The sequence below is a fragment of the Pongo abelii genome, chromosome 18 (genome assembly GCF_028885655.2).
Source record: "Pongo abelii isolate AG06213 chromosome 18, NHGRI_mPonAbe1-v2.0_pri, whole genome shotgun sequence".
NCBI lineage: Eukaryota > Metazoa > Chordata > Mammalia > Primates > Hominidae > Pongo > Pongo abelii.
This window is the reverse complement of record NC_072003.2, coordinates 52,282,130-52,302,283: the sequence shown is the minus strand read 5'-3', so window position 1 is coordinate 52,302,283 and position 20,154 is coordinate 52,282,130. Positions and strand designations below refer to the sequence as shown.

The following is a 20,154-nucleotide window of genomic DNA, read 5'->3' as shown; positions in this document are numbered from 1 at the left end:
TGATCAGAAAATAATATAGGGTCAACTATAGAGCACAGGAGTTCTGAACTCCAGTTCCGTAGAACACGAGGCTTCACTAAGGAAGTATTCACATCAGAGATTGCTCACAGCTGCGAAAACCTTTACCCATGTGTCCCAGATTAAAAGCACAATAACAGCCTACAAAGTGGATAACATGTGTCATGGTGTGTGAAGATAGCCTGATGGGGTATTCAAAATAGATATGATTAGCATAGTGATAAAGAGACAGGATGGCTTACACCTGTAATCTCAACACTTTGGGGGCCTGAACAGGCAGGTCGCTTGAACCCAGGAGTTCGAGATCAGCCTGGGCAACAAAGTGAGAACCCCACCACCCTCCAACTCCCAGCACCTCTACAAAAAAACAAAACAAACAAAACTTAGGTGGGCATGGTGGCACGCACCTATAGTCCCTGCTACTTGGGAGGCTGAGCTGAGAGGATCACTTGAGCCTAGGTTGAGGCTGCAGTGAGCCATAATTGCACCACTGCACTCCAGCCTGGGCAACAGAGTGAGACCTTGTCTCAAAAACAAGTAAAAAAAACAAGAAAGTAAAATATAAGAGGTTGGAAGGCAGATGACTTGGGTTCAAATCCCAGCTCTCCTATTTGCTGGCTGTTAGAAACTACCTCAGACAAATTACTGAACCTCCCTGTGCCTCAGTGTCTCCATGTGTTAAATGAAGATTAAATAACACACCTACTTCTTAGGGTTGTAAACAAATAATGGATGTGAACTGTCCTTGGCACAGAGTAGTACCCAGCATCTACTAGCTAGTTATTTTAATGACTTACCTGTTTGGGTAACCCCGGGAGTCCATGGTCCTAAGACTCCCTATTCCTCAACAGTGGGTGGAGTTGGCATTCTAGGTTAAAGGGTGGTCTCCAAGTGGGGGGTGAGTCCCAGGAACTTAACGTGGCCCTGAGATACGAGGTAGGCCACAGCCCGTTGCATAGTGACAGGGCTTGTTTTGCATGTGAAGATAGGGGCTGGTGTTTACAGGTAACTAGGAGGTGGTGGTGGGATGATTTGTAAGTTATAGATTAAACAAAAGGGAATTCTTCTGGTGGAATGAATGGGGCACAGTGCCTGGAATTGGCCAGGTTAGCCAGAAGGGCAGCTCTCCAGGCCCTGCCCACCCCACAGGGGGCTCCTTATGCACAGGGGGGGCGTCTCCTTGTGGCCATAGAAACGGAACTGGCTCTTTTCAACAGTGCTCCACGAGGACGGTTATTTAACGCTGGCCCCCAAGGAGGAAGGCACAGACCTTCCTCCTCCCGGAACGTCCAAGGGCACTGGATCCTCTGTGTCCCTCTGAGATGGGGTGCCACTCCAGCAAGAGCACCACGGTGGCAGCTGAGTCCCAGAAGCCTGAAGAAGAGCGCGAGAGAGGAGAGCCAGGTCTGGAGACCAGCACCCAAGCAGCAGACTGCAAGGATGCCCCGCTGAAGGATGCAACCCCTGAGCCAAAGAGCTGAGATGCCTCTCTCCAGAGTTGGACCCTCATCTCCTTCCTGGAACTGCCTTTGGCCCAAGAACCATGAGACAATCCCCACCCTGAGAAGCTCCAATCACTGGGAGGAGAGAGAAAGCCTCTAGCTTTGGGATTCAGGCTTCAGAAGTTTTTAGCAGCCTTTGCTCATTGGAGGGGTGGGGAGGATAAGTCTATAAGGAATCCTATTTCCCCAGCTCTCCCACAAAGAGGACAAAAGAAGTCTTCACACGTTGTGGAACTTTCCTGCAACTTTTGGATGCAGACAAGCCTCAGAGCAGACTGTTCTGGCTCCAGTGAATATCTGCTGCCAAGCTGTGAGCATCCAGGGATCCCCGTCTGCCTGGCTTTCCTAAAGTCAGAAGACGCCTTGGTCGTAATGTGTGGGGTGTGTGGATCTCAGTTTGCTCTCTGTCTTTCTCCTTTTTTCAACAGCTGGCAGAGTAGCCAACACCCCTGACAGCAATGTGTTGCACTTGGCTCACTCCACACCCTGTCTATGAATAATTTTAATATTTAACTTGAAATGTTGTTAAGAAACTATGGAAAATATCAAGATCCCACTGGGATCCCGTAAATTGAAGGCAACAAGGTCTTGGTCCTCCAGTAAGGGGGGCATGGAGCCCTGGTGGGAAGGAAAGAAGAGAGATTTGTGTTCCTGATTCCTTAATCCCCAAAAAAGGTCCCTCTGCTAACATTCACATATCTCTTCCTAGCCAAAGTCTGTCCATTTCAACCCTCTAGCATCTGAGCTATCTGCATCCAGCTTTCAAAAATATTTCGCTGTTTACTAACATGTCTGTCAGCCTTTCTTTTCTCCCCCGCATGTGTTTTGTTTTTAATTCCACTCAAAAGTGTTTTCATTTGAAATCAAATAGACATGTTTGCAAATAAATGATGACACAACACATTTGAAAGACAGAATTGGGGATCTGAGATTAGAGGATCAGCAGAGAAGAGTGGGTGTAATTCTGTGGAACAGGAGTGAGAACAGAGGCGAGGGAGCCGTTGCTTTGTGCCAGGCGCCATGCTGAGGACTTTCCATAGACGGTTTAATGCCACCCAACCACCCCCATTTTATAGATGAGGAAATGGAGGAAATAAAGTCACTTGCCTGAGTATGGGCAGCCAGGAAAGAACAGAACCCACAGTTGAGCCCCAGCAGTTTGGCTTGGGAAATGCATGTAGAGTGCTTCTTAAAGCAGAGAGCCTTTCTCATGACTAAACTGAAATACGAGTCCCTTTATAGCCTGTGCATAGTGAGGACCATTTTTCTTTATTCACTGGGACCTACCTGCCTATTGAGAAATACATAACTGGTCAGCTTGGAGTTGCCCCACTGCAGGTTGGGTGATGCATTGAGGGAATTTTTATTTTTACTCTGGTGGTGGGGGACGGGGAGGGAGGAAGAGACGGAGAGGGAAGTGGGAGAAGGGAGGGAGAGAAGGGAGGAAAGATGAAGAAAGGGAGGAGGGAGAGGGGGGGAAAGGGTGAGAATGAAGAAAGAGGTAGGGAGAGGGAGAAGAGGAGGGAGGAGAGAGGGCAAGAAGAAGAAGGAGGAGGGGAAACAGGAAGAGAGGGAGGAGGGAAAGAAGGAGAGGGAGAGAAAGAGAGGGAAGAGGTAGGGAGATGAAAGAGCGGGGAGAGGCAGAAAGGGAGACGGAGAGGAGAGGAGAGGGGAGATGGAGGGAGGAAGGGAGAGAAAGGAAAGGGGTGAGGGAAAAGGGGTAGGGAGGAGGGAGGAAGAGAAAAAAGGGGAGAGGTGGGTGAGAAGGAGAGGAAGAAATCCAAGGAGTTGGAGGAATGAGGGATGAGGCAGGGAAGGAGAAGCAGTAAGGTACTGCAAAGGACCCTTCTTTTTGGCCATAAAAACCTGAGAAACTGAATGAGATTCTTTTGAGCAATAAGGCAACTGCGGTGAGGAAGAAATAAGGAATGAGGCAGAAAAAGCAAAGCAGTTCAGCCTGAAATTGACTACAGAGCTTCCCTTTGCTTCAGCAGAGCCTGGAGGAGCAGGAGGGATGGGGGCCCTGTCAGCTGGCCCAAAGGCCTGCCCTGTCCCAGGGGTGCTAAGCTTGCTGCAGACCAGGAAACAGGCCTGGGCTTGCAGCTGGGGATCAGGAAGTTTGGGGCCTCTTTGCACACCTTACTGGGGATAGGCCAAGCTCTGGGAACTCCTTTCAATTTTTTTTTTTTTTTTTTAAGACAACTCTGTTTTTCTCCCTCCTCCCTCCTAGTGGAAATTTACCTTGCAAAACAGGACCGTGCATGGTGAGAGCTGCTTGCAATGTCCACACTCAGGACTGTGGAAAGAGTTCGCAGCTGGTGGTGAGGCTTTGAGGTGGGGCTGCCCTTATTTCACTAGCTCCTGAGGGGCAGAGCTCACTCAGCTTTTTACTAAATCAAAGGAAGGAAGCTTTAGGTCTTTCAAAGTTCAGAAACAGGGTGGTTTGTTTTGCTTCCTTTTGGAATGGAGTAAAATGCTCATTTAATTAAATTCAAGTTATCTGAGGGCTTTTAAAAACAGAATTCTTCATCTACCTCCAGCTGTGGCAGGCATGCTGCAATTTACTAGGAAGTTAATCTCTAACAGAAAAAAGTACTCAGTTTCCTTTTAAGGACATTCCAGTTATCCACTGGAGCCTAGCATCACTCGTCTGTCTCCCTTTGAGGTTCGAGAATTTCTAAAGTGCCTGGTAAAAGTGGTCAGGATTATGTCTACTGAAATATAACTTTAACCTCTGGAAAAACGGGCCTGCAAAGGCCCACTTCCCAAATTGCTGGAAGAGGAGGGGTTTATTAGTTAACGTATCTATCCATCCATCATCCATCCGTGCCTCCTTCCTTCCTTTCATCCAGCCATCTATCCATCCATCTTTCCATCCATTATCCATCATCCATGCATCCATCCATCCACCCATCTGTTCTTCAGTCCTTCCATCTTTCTTTCCATCTGTCCATCCATCCTTTCATTCATTATCCATCCATCCATCCACCCATCTGTTCATCAGCCCTTCCATCTTTCTTTCCATCTGTCCATCCATCCTTTCATCCATTATCCATCCATCCATCTGTTCATCAGTTCTTCCATCTTTCCATCCATCCATCCATCTTTCCATCCATTCATCTATCCATTTATTCATACATTCAGCTCTTACCCTGGATTTTTTAGTTACATGAGGCAATACATTTTTTCCTTTTAACCAATTGATTCATTCAACAAATATTTGTTGAGTTTCTACTCTATCACTCATCATTCCTTCATTTCTGTATTCATTTATTAATTCAGTGTTTACTGGGCAACTACTCTATGCCAAACTCCTTAGTGTTCATAAAATGTTCATAAAGTGCCATCTTTGTGGGAGTACCGCCTGGAACAGGGTGGTCCAGGGAGATCTTTCCAGTCTAGATGAGACCCAAGAGCTTTCAAGAGTAAGTTGGAATTAGACAAAGAGGATGGGTATTTCAGAAGGGAATGTATGACCTGGAGTTAGATACAAGAACTGCATGGGGCACAATGTACAGTGTAATAGGAGCCTAAGGTGCCCACGGCACAGGGACAGGGAGGTAAACCTTGACAAGTAAAAAATCAAATCGGGGGCCGGGCACAGTGGCTCACACCTGTAATCCCAGCACTTTGGGAGGCCACGGCAGGTGGATCACGAGGTCAGGAGGTGGAGACCATCCTGGCCAACATTGTGAAACCCTGTCTCTACTAAAAATACAAAAAAAAAAAAAATTATCTGGGTGTGGTGGTGCGTGCCTGTAATCCCAGCTACTTGGGAGGCTGAGGCACGAGAATCGCTTGAATCTGGGAGGCGGAGGTTGCAGTGAGCCTAGATTGTAACATGACCATGCACTCTAGCCTGGCGACAGAGTGAGACTCCGTATCAAAAAAAAAAGGGATCAAATCATGAAGTGCCTTGTATTTTATACTGAGAGCTTGAGAGTTTATCTTGATGGGCGCAGTGGGGTGTCTTTCAGCAGAAAAATGATGCTAGGACATCAGTGGCTTTTGACTAGTTAGTATCCTGTTTTTTTAGTAACAAATCTTATCTTTTTCCTCACGGGGAACCTTTTTCTCACTCTCAGTTGACATGATTGGGTGGGGCTGATCCCATTCTTAAACTTCAGCCTGAGCACTGCATAGCCCCTGTCAAAGTGATAGGTTCAAGGGCAGGTGTAGAAACCCAAACTAGTCCACTGATAATCTTCTTTGAACTTTTTTTTTTTTTTTAGATGGAATCTCTGTCACCCAGGCTGGAGTCTAGTAGCACAATCTTGGCTCACTGCAACCCGTGCGTCCCAGGTTCAAGCGATTCTTCTGCCTCAGCCTCCCAAGTGGCTGGAATTACAGGCACCCATCACCACGCCCAGCTAATTTTTGTATTTTTAGTAGAGACAGGGTTTTGCCTTGTTGCCCAGGCTGCTCTTGAACCACTGACTTCAGGTGATCCGCCACCTCGGCCTTTCAAAGTGCTGGGATTACAGGCGTGAGCCACTGCGCCCAGCCTTCTTTGAACTTTTAATTGAAGCAATTAGGAAAGGAAAGTTCACCTTCTTTTAGAATTAATAAAATTGTAGGATTTGGCCCTGGAAACTCTTAACCACTGGGAAGGGACTGCTTGAGAATGAAGCCACAGAGCAGAGTGGAGCAGAGTGGAGAGAAGGAGGGACATCGTCTTGATCAACTTGTTTGGGCAACTGGATCCAGCCATGCCAGAATAATTCTTCCCCTAGATGATTCACATGAGCCAATAAACTCACTCTTTTTGTTTGTTTGTTTGTTTACAGTGGTTTGAATTTGGTTTCTGTCATTTTCAGAGAGATCTGAGTAAATCAGATCCACTTAGATTTGTATATTAGGTAGAGCACCCTGGTAACTGTTTAGAGGATGGAGTTGGGAGGGATAAAGCTAGAAGCATGAATACCAATTAGAAGGCAACCTAGGAAAAAAAAAGCGTACCAGGAGAGGCAGGTTTAAAGGGAAGATGAGGGGTTGAATTTTAGAGGTGTTGAGTTTGAGGTGCCCATAGGACAAAATATAAATAACGATAGCAAACACTTATATCACTCTTACCATGTCTGAGCATTGTTCCAAATGCAATACATATAGAACCATTTAATCCTCACCATCACACTGTGCTCATTATATAGATTAAAGCACAGGGAGTTTTAATCCATTCACTGATCCCAACTTGCTCCTTGGCTGTAAATTCCCACATTTCCTTGTTGTATTCTGAATTAAGCCCAATCTCTCTCCCCTACAATAAAACCCCATTGTTGTACAAGGGGTGCAGCGGGGGGTGTGATGGTTAATTTTTTGTGTCAAGGCTGGGCGCAGTGGCTCACACCTATAATCCCAGCACTTTGGGAGGCCGAGGTGGGAGGATCACTTGAGGTCTGGAGTTTGAGACCAGCCTGGCCAACATGGCAAAACCTCGTCTCTACTAAAAATACAAAAATTGTCCAGGTGTGGTGGCATGTGCCTGTAATTCCAGCGACTACTCGGGAGGCTGAGGCAGGAGAATTGCCTGAAACTGGGAGGCAGAGGTTGCAGTGAGCCTAGATCATATCACTGCATTCCAGCCTGGGTGACAGAATGAGGGTCTGTCTCAAAAAAAATAAATAGATAAATAAAGTTATGTGTCATTTTAACTTGGCTAAGGGATGCCCAGATCTGGTAAAACATTATTTCTGGGTGTGCCTGGGAGCGTGTTTCTGGAAGAGATTAGCGTTTTAATCAGTAGACTGTGTCAAGAAGACCCACTGTCATTAATCTAACCTGTTGAAGGTCTGAATAGAACAACAAGGTAGAGAATTCTCTCTCTTTTCTTGAGCTGGGACATCCATCTTCTCTTGTCCTCAGACATTGGAGCTCCTGGTTCTTGGGTTTTCCGACTCCAGGACTTAGACCAGTGGCCTCTCTGGTTCTCATGCCTTCCGCCTCAGACTGAATTACACCACTGGCTTTCCTGGGTCTCCAGCATACCAATGGCATAACATGGGACTTCTTGGTCTCCATAATAATATGAACCAATTCCCATAATAAATCTCCCCTTATATATCTCTATATATTCTGTTGGTTCTGTTTCTCTGGAGGACCCTGACTAATATAGGGGGTTAACTAGGTCTTTCAGCTCTCAAGGACACAGCTGGGGCTTGCGCTAGGCAGTTTGCCTTTAGAGGCTGAGACTTGAGGAATTCATTTGGGAATTGTGGGAACCCTTTTGGACCTCCAGGGTTGCTGTAAAGGTTATTTTAAGGTGAAAATATTTCACCTGCAAAAAGTGCAGAAATAACTCTTATGTGAACTTCCCTTATCTGACTGAAGCAGAGCCTCCCAAAATTACAGCTCCATTAACCCCACTCTGGGGGAGTTTACTGCAGATTTAGCTGCCAAGAAGACAGATTGCCCATTTATTAGCAACAAAAAGCCCACTAGGACCTTCCACGCTCCCTCATTGAAGCCCTAAAAACCTCTCTCTTTTGTTAAGTTGATAATACAAACTTTTCCTTTGGGCTATTCCATGAGTTTTCTATTATGGAAACTCCCATATGCAAGTAGGAAAAAAAATCCTTGTTAATCGGGCCTTTCTCAGTTAAATTTGTGGGCCTCAAACTGCTGGACCCAATTTGGAAGAGGAAGAGTTTTCCTCCCAACAGAGTCATCAGAACACAGTGGCAGCTAAAGCCCTTGTTGTAAGGGAAGAAGCTGAGGCACAAAATATAATTTTAAAGCATTTGAGGCCAGGCGCAGTGGCTCACGCCTGTAATCCCAGCACTTTGGGAGGCCGAGGCGGGTGGATCATGAGGTCAGGAGATCAAGACCATCCTGGCCAACATGGTGAAACTCCATCTCTATTAAAAATACAAAAATTATCTAGGTGTGGTGGTACGTGCCTGTAATCCCAGCTACTCGGGAGGCTGAAGCACAAGAATCCCTTGAACACAGGAGGCAGAGGTTGCAGTGAGTCGAGATCGTGCCACTGCATTCCAGCCTGGTGACAGAGCAAGACTCCATCTCAAAAAAAAAAAAAATTTGATGAAGCCAACGTGAGGACAGCTGCCTGGGAAACACTTTCAACTTGCCTTGGGCAGTGTTCCATTCAGCCCAGGTTACAGTCAGGATTCGAAAGGCAAAAGGGAACAAGGGGTGGGGGGATACAAAGTTGTTTGACAGGAATTCTCATTGGCTTATGAAATAACATTGATTAGTGATTAGCTTTAAATGTTGAACTACAGGGTATGAGTTTTGGTGTCTAGCCTACGGCATTGTGTGGTTAATTTTATGGCTGCTTGGCATCAATCTAGAGCCCACATAGCAAGTGGTTTCAAGAGGTGATTACTTGATTCAAGGCAGGAGTGAGAGGTGACTGCCGCCACACTTCAGTGCCCTCTGAGTCCGATAATTTGGAGGGGCTGGCATTCCTCAGGTACAGTAGATAAGGTGCCTGCATTCTCTCTCCACACACATACACCCTGAGGGGAGTTGCTGCTTGGAGCAGAAAAGCATCTATCAAGGACGAAACTCTGGAAAAACCAACATGTAAAGGGCAGTTGGAATAGATAAGCTGCAAAGGAGCCAGCGATGGACCGAGGGTTGGATTGATGGGAGACGGTGACCAATGGCTTCTGCTCACGGAACATTCACCAAGTGCCAGGCATTGAGCTCAAAGATGCTTCATAAATGTTATCTAATTTGCTCCTCACAAAAGCTCTACAAGGAAGGTAAAATTCATACCTTATGGGTGAGACAGCACATTTATGAAGGTTGCATGAATTGCCCAAGTTAACATAGCTGGTTAGTGGCAGAATAGGAATTTGAGCTCTAAAGACCAGGGTTTTAACCACAGCAGCTCATTGAATAGTCTCCTCCCAAACTTTGTGTCCACCTGGGACCTTTGAATGTGACCTAATTTGGAAATAGGGTTTGAAGATGTAACCAAGTTAATATGTGGTCATGCTGGATTACAGTGAGCCCTAAATCCAATGACTGGTGTCTTTTTTTTTTTTTTTTTTTTTTGACAGGGTCTCACTGTGTCACACAGGCTGGAGTGCAGTGGTGTGATCATGGCTCATTGCAGCTCCAAACTTGTAGGCACAAGTTATCCTCCCACCTCAGCCTTCCAAGTAGCTAAGACTACAGGCATGTGCCACCATGCCTGGCTAAGTTTTAATTATTTTTTGGAGAGATGGGGGTCTCACTATGTTGCCCAGGCTGGTCTCAAATTCCTGGGGTCAAGCAATCCTCCTGCCTCAGCCTCCTGAAATGCTGATATTATGGGTGTGAGCCACCACATCTGGCTGACTGGTGTCTTCATGAGAGAAACGGGAGGATTTGGACACAGAGACATAGAGGAAGAAGACTATGAGAAGATGGAGGCAGAGATGGGAGTTATGCTGCTACAAGCCAAAGAACAGCTATAACAAAGACTCCTTTGATCTAATTCTGATCGCCCTCCTCTAAGCCCTCAAGGCCCTGACATTTGGTCTCCGCATCTGGCATGTGTAGTCTAGTTCAGCTGGATCAGTGTAGTGAAAATCCCCCATTCTTGATATCTCTCTCAATATGTTACTCTGGCCTGCCTTCAGCCAGAATCTGCTGAGTCAGTCTAGCAAGAATACCCCTTTATCTCTGATGTTTCCTCTCAGTGATTTTTCCATTCACCAATCGCCAACTTGCTCCTTGGCTGTAAATTCCCACATTTCCTTGTTGTATTCTGAGTTGAGTCCAGTCTTTCTCCCCTACAACCAAATCCCATTGTAGTAGTCCCCCTGAATAAAGTCTGCCTTACCATCTTTAACAAGTGTCATGAAAATTCTTTCTTTAACACACAGGTCATGAAAAACTGGAAGAGGCAAGAAAGGACTTTTTCCTAGAGTCTTCAAAGGAAACATGGCCCTGCTGTCACCTCGATTTCAGACTCTCTCTAGAGCTGAGAGAGAATAAATTCCTGTTGTTGTCCAGTTTGTAGTACTTTGTTACATCATCCCTAGGAACCTAAAACAGTCACCATGCCATCGCTCTTCGATAGAGGAGAATAATCTGAAGAGTGATGTCAACAAATTCCAGGAGAGATGGGAAACTGCCTTTGTAAACTTTATGGCAGTGAGAGAAATCTAACATAGCTGATTCCATCTTGCTTCTAGCTTCATAAGCTAACTGTCATTGCTTATCCCGAGGCATAGGCTACATTAACTATGGGGGTAATTTAGTTTATAGTTTAACTTTAAAATGAAGATGATAAGAATCCCTCCCTGAAACTAACCACCTCCTTGCTTGGCGACCACAACTGCCTCTGTAAAACGAACAAACTGGCCACAAGATTAGAATTATGGTTTGGGAGTCATATAGCCAGAGGTCACAAGATTTGTAACCTCCCCAATTGCTCCTATAGATAACATCATTATTGCAAAACCAAAGACTGGTGTTTGAGATATTTTTCTGACCTTGCATTCTGATGGACCAGCTGAGCACCGCTCAGACTGGTAGCCCATACCAAGAAACTGACTCAAGTGGTCCTGTGACTCCTTCCCAGGAACTGACTCCATGCAAGAAGACAGCTTTGATCCCTGGTGATTTCATTCTCAACCCAACCAGTCAACATTCCCCATTCCTTAGCCCCTGTCTAGCAAAGTATCCTTGAAAAACCCTAGCCTCTGAATTCTTAGAGAGGCAGATTTGAAAATTATTTCCTGTCCTCTTGCTTGGCTGCCCCTGTGGTTATTTTCTTTCTTTGCTACAACAACTGCTGTGCTCAGTGCATTGGCTTTTCTGGGAAGAGGGCAAGAAGAACTCACTGGACAATTACAGATAGATTTTCAGGGTTAGGGGATGGTAAAGCCTGACCATTGAGACGTGTTTCTGAATCATGCTTGAGTCTTCTTAAAGGTAGGCAAGCTCATCCCTTGATTTAGAGGAGACATATCCCCACTCCCTTCACACCATGGCTTTCATGAGCCACTGATTATGATAAGACTGTGTCACATACATGTACTCAACTCACCTTGAGAACATTGTTCTTGATAAAGAGATACAGGCCACGATGTACTTTACCTGGTAAAGTGTGTATAAGGGTTGGACTCGAAGGAGAATAGAGAATAATTAGGGCAGGCTCTTCCCATAAAATGGTAACTCTACTGGGTCATCTCTGGGCCCTATGGCCAATTGTTTCCAGCCCAGAGAGGTTGCCTGTCTCGTCTCTTCCCTGGCACCCTTTGATAGTGTATGAGAAGGGAAAAAAGGTCATTTTCCCTCTACCTATTTTAGATTCATTAGTTGTGACCCTAAAAGTTAGATTTGTTGTGGTCTTTTTGCTCTTTAGCTCAGCTAGGTCCAAGTTTTTGTCTCACATCCAGGAAGAATTAGGTGCATGGATACTGGAAAGTGACTGGAGTACAATTTACTAAGGAAAAGGAAAGTACTCAGTGGAGAGGGGATATAGGGAGGTGGTTCCCCTACCTGAAGGTGGGAAAAGTTCCCTAATATGGCTGAGCCTGGGACTATCATGGACTCAGAATAGGGAGTACGTGCTGACTGGTTTGTGAGTATGCAAAGAAGTTCAAAGCAAAGACACCACTCAAAGGTGGGCACAACAGTGTAGAAAACCAATTAGGAAAAGGTAGGTGTATGTAAAATAGGTGAAGGGTAGGGACCAATCAGTGGAAAGCATGCTGAACAGGAAGATAGAGTCTCAGTCTGGTCTGAGGATTTAACTTGTAGCTTGGCTTTCAGGCTTTAAGCTGTCTTTGGCTTGGAGGTGGAGTTTCACTGGGTACCCACCCCATCTACCTAGGCATTTGGCTGACTCCTGTTGCTATCAGACTGACAAAAGACAGATTAACAAGAGAGAGCAAGGAGAAATGTAATGATATGTACATTGCTCATACACGTGGGAGTACTCAGTGATGAGTAACTCCAAGGAGTGGTTAGAACTTGAATTTATATAGCATTTTTTTTTTTGAGACAGAGTCTCACTCTGTCACCCAGGCTGGAGTGCTGACAAGAGCTTGGCTGGAGTGCAGTGGCAAGAGCTTGGCTCACTGCAACCTCTGCCTTCTGGGTTCAAGTGATTCTCCTGTCTCAGCCGAGTAGCTGGGATTACAGGCATGCACCCCCACGCCTGGCTAATTTTTTTGTATTTTTAGTAGAGACAGGGTTTCACCATGTTGGTCAGGCTGGTCTTGAACTCCTGACCTCAGGTGATCTGCCCACCTCGGCCTCCCAAAGTGCTGGGATTACAAGTGTGAGCCACGGTGCCTGGCCTATATAGCATCACAAGATAATAAATTTTCAGCCAGGTGTGGTGGCTCATACCTGTAATCCCACCACTTTGGGAGGCTGAGGTGGGTGGATCGTTTGAGCCCAGGAGTTTGAGACCAGCTTAGACAACATGGTGAAACCCCATCTCTACTAAAAATACAAAAATTAACTGGGCATGGTGGTGCACACCTGTAGTCCCAGCTAGTTGGGGGGCTGAGACAGCGGGAGCGCCTGAGCCTTGGGAGGTCAAGGCTGCAGTAAGCTGTGATCTGGTCACTGCACTCCAGCCTGAGTGGCAGAGTGAGACCCTGTCTAAAAATAAAAATAAATAAAATAAACAACAAAAAACCCCATTTTCGACAGCATGATGAGAGCGTTTTCCCATATTTTCTGCAGGTGCCATTGGGGGGTGAGGAAGGAGTAGGGACAGGGAGACTTTACAGAAAAATTCAGAAGGAGAAAAAAACAAGTTTACTCAGTTTTGATTCTCCATTATTGCATAAACACATTTTTTGTCATTAAAAGTAATACATGTTTATTATAGAGAATTTAGACAAATAGATATGCAAAAGAAGAGAAAATAAAATAATCCCAAATCCTACCATTTAATAATACTTATGAAAAATGTTCTAGTAAAATTGTTCCAGATTGTAGCATGCAATTTTTTGTTGTTAATGCCCTGGACTAGTATCCATCTGTAGCAGATACTGGACTTGAAAACATAGGAATGTCTAAAGCAACTGTAATCCTTCTAAATTCCACAGGCTTAGAACCACAATCTATCAACCCAAATTAATTAAAAAGGAATTTCAATCATTTCTGCCTCTCTTAAAAAACATTAAACAGGATCCATTTCAAAACCCACAGCAAAACGTATCAAAATTACTTTCCTTCTCCTCCCCAATTCTCTCACCTCCAGAGCTGCCTTTGAGCTGCTTATCAAATCCCCTCAAACTCATCCTCAACTTCTAGCCCTTGTGGCTTTTCTGTTGCTTGCCTCTCCCTATCCCCCTTTTGTTCTTTATTATGTAGATCAATTTTGCCTTGCCATTTAAAAAGAAAGTTTCCTTTCTGCTTGGCTCATTACCTAATTCTCCCTAACAAAAAAGAGCCCCAGGAATTAAGCAAGTAAGACTCTGTTCCTTCCTTTCTCTCTCCTCTCCTGCAGAATCATTTTTATGATTCTTTATTACAAATCCCTGAAACCAGTTTGGCAAAGAACTCTCCAGTGGGAGAAGATTGGGAGTGCTCACACTTTGATGACCTTGTTCCTGTTACACAATTATATAATTCTTCTTTGTTCCAAGATTACCTTCTTTCTTTTGAAAAATTGCCAAGCATCAGCCAGTCCAGTAGCTGACACCTCTAATCCCAGCACTTTGGGAGGCTGAGGCGAGAGGATCACTTGAGGCCAGGAGTTTGAGACCAGCCTGGGAAACAGTGAGACTCGTGACTCTACAAAAAATTAAAATAAATAATAAAAGTTGCTGAACGTCAAATGCATTTGACAATTATTCCAAAGTACATCTGAACACATACATCACATTTATACTCTCTCAGTCTCTTTCTCTCTCTACCTTTCTCTCTGGTCCCCCAGTGACTAAATACAAATTATTTTTGCCATCATGGAAATTAGGGAATTTTGCAAGATGATGTGAATTACACAAAATATTTAGAAGACCTAATTTAAGTCCTAGCTTACACACTGAGTGTAGTCTATTTCTAAAAGTGTAATTATTGGCCAGGTGAGGTGGCTCGTGCCTGTAATCCTAGCACTTTGGGAGGCTGAGGTGGGAGGACTGTTTGAGCTGAGGACTTTGGGACCAGCCTGGGCAACATGGTGAGAACCTGTCTCTATTCTTAAAAACAAAAAATAAAAAAAGTATAATTATAATTTGGTTATCATTTTTTTTGAGACGGAGTCTTGCTCTGTCACCCAGGCTGGATTGCATTGGCATGATCTCGGATCACGGCACTCCAACCTCCTGTGTTCAAGCGATTCTCCTGCCTCAGCCTCCCAAGTAGCTGGGACTACAGGCACGCACCACCATGCCGGGGTAATTTTTGTATTTTTAGTAGAGATGGGGTTTCGCCATATTGGCCAGGCTGGTCTCGAACTCCCGACTTCAAATGATCTGCCTGCCTCAGCCTTCTAAATTGCTGGGATTATAGCCATGAGCCACCGCGCCTGGCCTAAAAGGGTAACTTCCAGTCATCTTCTTTGTCTTCTGTTTCCCAAAATAATCAGCTTAAAATAATCCGTATGCCAAGAAAGCGTATTTAGGGTAGCATATTCTGGTCTCCCACTGTCATATTTTGGGGTGGTGCGTCCTGAACCCTATCAGCATTTGCCAGTTTTATGGCCAGTAGCTCCACCACTTACCAGCCTGGAGAAATTACTTCTCTGTTTTGAGCCTCAGTTTTCTTATCTGTTAAATGTTACATAATATAATATGTATATGTTATATGTTATATGTACACGTCAACCTTTAAGAATAAGATTAAGAAAATATGACTAGGTGTGGAGTTTATTTGAGTGCAAAGCTTGAGTATAGCCACCCAGGAAACAAGGACTGCAAATGAATGAGGTCAGCATTCCAAAGCGAAGTTAAGGATTCACTTAACTAGGCAGAGACAGAGAAACGTTAGCAGGATTACAACATTTTTTATAGAAGACAAATGCATACATTATAGCAATTTGGTTATAGATGGCTACATTCCAAAGAAGGTTACTTTATTATTTTGTGAGGAGGGGCAATGATCTGAGGGGATCTTTCGTGCTGCTTGATCTTGCAAGTTATCTACCGTATAAGAATAAGAAGGAGAGTTAATCTACACTCAGAGAAGCAGAAGTTGGCAGGTGCATGCTACATGACTGGCTGCATAGCCACATTTCTCTCTCTTTTTTTAAGGTTTTTAAAATTCAATTTTATTGGCCGGGCACGGTGGCTCACGCCTGTAATCCCAGCACTTTGGGAGGCCGAGGCGGGTGGATCACGAGGTCAGGAGATCAAGACCATCCTGGCAAACACGGTGAAACCCTGTCTCTATTAAAAAATACAAAAAATTAGCTGGGCGTGGTGGCAGGTGCCTGTAGTCCCAGCTACTTGGGAGGCTGAGACAGGAGAATGGCGTGAACCCGGGAGACAGAGCTTGCAGTGCGCGGAGATCTTGCCACTGCCCTCCAGCCTGGGCGACAGAGTGAGACTCTGTCTCAAAAAAAAAAGATCAATTTTATTGAACTATAATTATGTACAATAACTTGTATCAATGTAAAATGTAATTCAGTGAGCTCTGACAAATGCAGAAAACCATTGCCACACCCAGGAAACCACTGCCACCATCAAGTCATAGAATGTGTCCATCACCCTCAAAGCTGCCCCAGGTCCCTTTGCCATCTTTCCTCCCTTCAGCCCTGGCTACCACTGATACTCTCTTTTTACCATAAACCAGATTATGGTTGTCTTTCAGTAATTTTGAGGTCTGTCCATGGTTTTGTATGTACTAATTATTTGCCCGTTTTAAAATAACCTGACTACTATTCCATTGTACAGATATACTACAGTTTACTAACCTTTATTTTACTTAACATCTGTTTATTTAACACCTGTTGAGGAATATTTGGTTCATTACAAGTTTTTAACTATTGTGAATGAATGAAACTACTATGAACATTTATGTCCAAGCACTCGTGTGCATATAATCTTTCTCTTCTCTTGGGTAAATAACTTGGAGTGGATTGTCTGGGTCATATGGTAGATGTAGGTTTAACTTGAAAAAAAAGGTGACTTTTTCAAATTAGTTGTAACATTTTAATTTCTGCCAGCAATGTGTGGGAGCCTTCACACATCTTGCTCTCACTCTGACTCTCCTGGGTCTCTCTTGTAATGACCTTTGTCATTACATTGGGCCCACTCAGAAAGTTCAAGATAATATCCCTATGTCAAGATCCTTAACTTAGAAAAATAGCTTTATGGAGGTATAACTGATACGCAATAAACTGTGCATATTTAATATATTTAATATATACAATTTAATGAGTTTGGACCTAGGCATATACCCATGAAATCACCACAATCAAGGTAATAGACATGTTCATCACCTTCAAAAGTTTTCTTGTGTCCCCTTGTTTTTTTTTGTTTTGAGGCAGAGTCTTGCTCTGTTGCCCAGGCTGGAGTGCAGTGGCGCGATCTTGGCTCACTGCAAGTTCTGCCTCCTGGGTTCATGCCATTCTCCTACCTCAGCCTCCTGAGTAGCTGGGACTACAGGCACCCACCACCGCGCCTGGCTAATTTTTTGTATTTTTAGAAGAGGCGGGGTTTCACCGCGTTAGCCAGGATGGTCTTGATCTCCTGACCTCGTGATCCACCCGCCTCGGCCTCCCAAAGTGCTGGGATTACAGGCATGAGCCACCGTGCCCAGCCGTCCCTTTGTTTCTGGTATTCTTAACTGAATCACATCTGCAGAATCCTTTTTGCCCTATAAGGCAACGTTCACAGATTCTGGGAATTAGCATGTAGACATCTTTTTGTGGGGTGGGGCACTCATTATTCAGCCTAACACAGACCCCTGCTCCTCAATCAGAGCAGTCTCAAAGAACCTGTGACCATATTTCATTTCCCACTTCACCACTCGTAAGGAACAACACAGGGATCAGTGAGCCACATTTCTCTTGAGGCTCAGAATAACTTGAAATTTCAGCAAATTTACAATGTAATTGGATTATTTAATTACACACACACACACACACACACATACACACACACATATATATAACATAATATATTATATGATAATACGGGGTTATTTTTAGGATTAAATGAGATGATAAATATATAGCATAGAGTGAATAATAAATAATAATGGCCACTATTATAACCATTATATCAGTGTATATATTTACCAGAATATAATCCCAGGCATGTTGATAGCTATTATGAGAAAAAAGGGTTGGACAGTTGAATAAGTTTGGGATTTCAAACAGGTTTCTTTGCTGTAGGACTTTTTAGATCCTTGATTGATTGGTTGATTGAGACAGGGTCTTGCTCCGTCACCCAGGCTGGAGTGCAGTGGCGCGATCATAACTCACTGCAGTCTGAAATTCCTGGACTCAAGCAATCCTCCTGCTTCAGCCTCCTGAGTAGCTAGGACTACAGGCACATGCTATCACAACTGGCTAATTCTTTTTGATTTTTTATGGAGATGAGGTCTTACTCTGTTGCCCAGGCTGATCTTAAACTCCTGAGCTCAAGTGATCCTTTGCTTTGGCTTTCCAAAGTGCTGGGATTACAGGTGTGTGCCATCCTGCCTGGCCACTTTTCAGATTGTTTAATGTCTTAATGTACCCTATGAAGTTGTAAGAAGACAATAAAGCATGAAAGATTTTCCAACTTTTTGAATCACAGTATCATTTTGTTTCTGGGTGTCTTTAGGAGCCAATGTTCCATGGAATTAACCTTGGGAAAGACAGATTAGATGGATTCTAAACTTCTGTCCTCCTCAAGACTCTTTTTTTCTGGTTTCTCTGTTTGAGAACTCTCAGGGTTTTCTTCATTAGCTTCTGCTACTACTTATTTTATTTTATTTTATTTTGAGACAGAGTCCTCCTCTGTCACCCAAACTGGAGTGCTGTGGTGCGATCTCAGCTCACTGCAACCTCCACCTCCCTGGTTCAAGTAATTCTCATACTTCAGTCTTCTGAGTAGCTGGGACTATAGTTGTGTGCCACCAGGCCTGGCTAATTTTTGTATTTTTAGTAGAGACAGGGTTTTGCCACATTGGCCAGGCTGGGCTCAAAGCCCTGGTTTCAAGTGATCTGCCCACCTTGGCCTTCCAAAGTGCTGGGATTACAGGTGTGAGCCACCACACTCGCCTTCTTCATCAGCTTCTCAAAAGACTTGAATCTTAAGGTGTGAAAATGTGCAGGGAGAAATGCTTCTGGAAGTCAGACCATCATCAGTTAAATAGTTGAGAAACTAGGAGCGTGTTTTTCCTCTGCTTCTGATGTGAACAGTTTACTAGGATGTCCAGATAAACAGAGATAACCTTCATGACAAGGTCCCTATCCAGCATAATCCAGTTTGGTTTTTGAGTAATGTCAGGAAGGGCCACTGGGAAAGAGTCACTTTGGCAAGGCAATAAGTGAAGTAAGAAATGGAATTTTCCCACCTAGCACAGTGGCTTATGCCTGTAATTCCAGCACTTTGGGAGGCCAAGGCAGACAGATCACTTGAGCCCAGGAGTTTGTGATCAGCCTGGACAACATAAAAAACCCGGTATCTACAAAAAATACAAAAATTAGCTGGGCTTGGTGGTTTGTGCCTGTAGTCCCAGCTACTTGGGAGGCTGAGGTAGGAGGATGGCTTGAGCATGGGAGGTCCAGTTTGCAGTGAGCCATGATTGTGCCATTGTACTACAGCTTGAATGACAGAGCAAGACTCTGTCTCAGGAGAAAAGAAAAGAAAAGAAAAGAAAAGAAAAGAAAAGAAAAAAGAAAAGAAAAGAAAGGAAAAGGGCCGGGCGCAGTGGCTCACGCCTATAATCCCAGCACTTTGGGAGGCCGAGGCGGGTGGATCATGAGGTCAGGAGATTGAGACCTTCCTGGCTAATATGGTGAAACCCCATCTCTACTAAAAGTACAAAAAATTAGCCGGGCGTGGTGGCGGGTGCCTGTAGTCCCAGCTACTCGGGAGGCTGAGGCAGGAGAATGGTGTGAACCCAGGAGGAAGAGCTTGCAGTGAGCAGAGATTGGCGCCACTGCACTCCAGCCTGGGAGACAGAGTGAGACTCCATCTCAAAAAAAAAAAAAAAAAAAAAAAGAAATGGAATCCCACTTTCTGAAAGAACTAAAAATAGAATTACCATTTGACCCAACAATCTCACTACTGGATATATACCCAAAGGAAAATAAATCTTTCTACCAAAAAGATTCCAGCACTCATACATTTATTGCAATTTTGCTATTCACACTAGCAAAGACATAGAATTAACCCAGGTGCCCATCTACGGTAGATTGGATAAAGAAAGTGTGGTACATATATACCACAGAATATCACACAACCATAAAAAAGAACAAATTCATGTGCTTTGCAGCAACATGAATCCCACTGTGGGCCATTATCCTATGCAAACTAACACAGGGACAGAAAACTGAATGCCACATGTTCTCACTTAGAAGTGGGAGCTAAACTTTGGGTACACAGATACAAAGATGGGAACAATAGACACTGGGGACTACAAAAAGGGAGGGGAAGGGGCAGGGGTTGAAAAGCTGCCTATCAGGTACTATGTTTGTTACTTGGGTGATGGACTCATTAGAAGCACAAACATCAGCATCACACGTAATATTATCACTGTAATAAACCTGCACATGTAT

The 20,154-nt window shown here is 44.3% G+C and overlaps 1 protein-coding gene across 6 annotated transcripts in view; it reads left to right on the top strand.

Moving 5' to 3' along the window:
• Positions 1–20,154, top strand: part of CHD9NB (CHD9 neighbor) — an 86,954-nt gene that overhangs the window by 7,486 nt on the left and 59,314 nt on the right. Inside the window, exons 3-4 of one of the 6 annotated variants that reach the window (XR_010137770.1) lie at positions 1,236–1,901; positions 5,753–6,306. The exons of 1 other annotated variant lie outside the window; for it this stretch is intronic. Coding sequence is in view for 1 of the 5 variants with exons in the window: in XM_054533909.2 (XP_054389884.1) it covers positions 1,341–1,499 (159 nt within the window). In the remaining 4 variants the exon portion in view is untranslated. 4 more of the 6 variants (XR_010137773.1, XR_010137772.1, XR_002911800.3 and 1 more) reach the window with 4 other exon arrangements.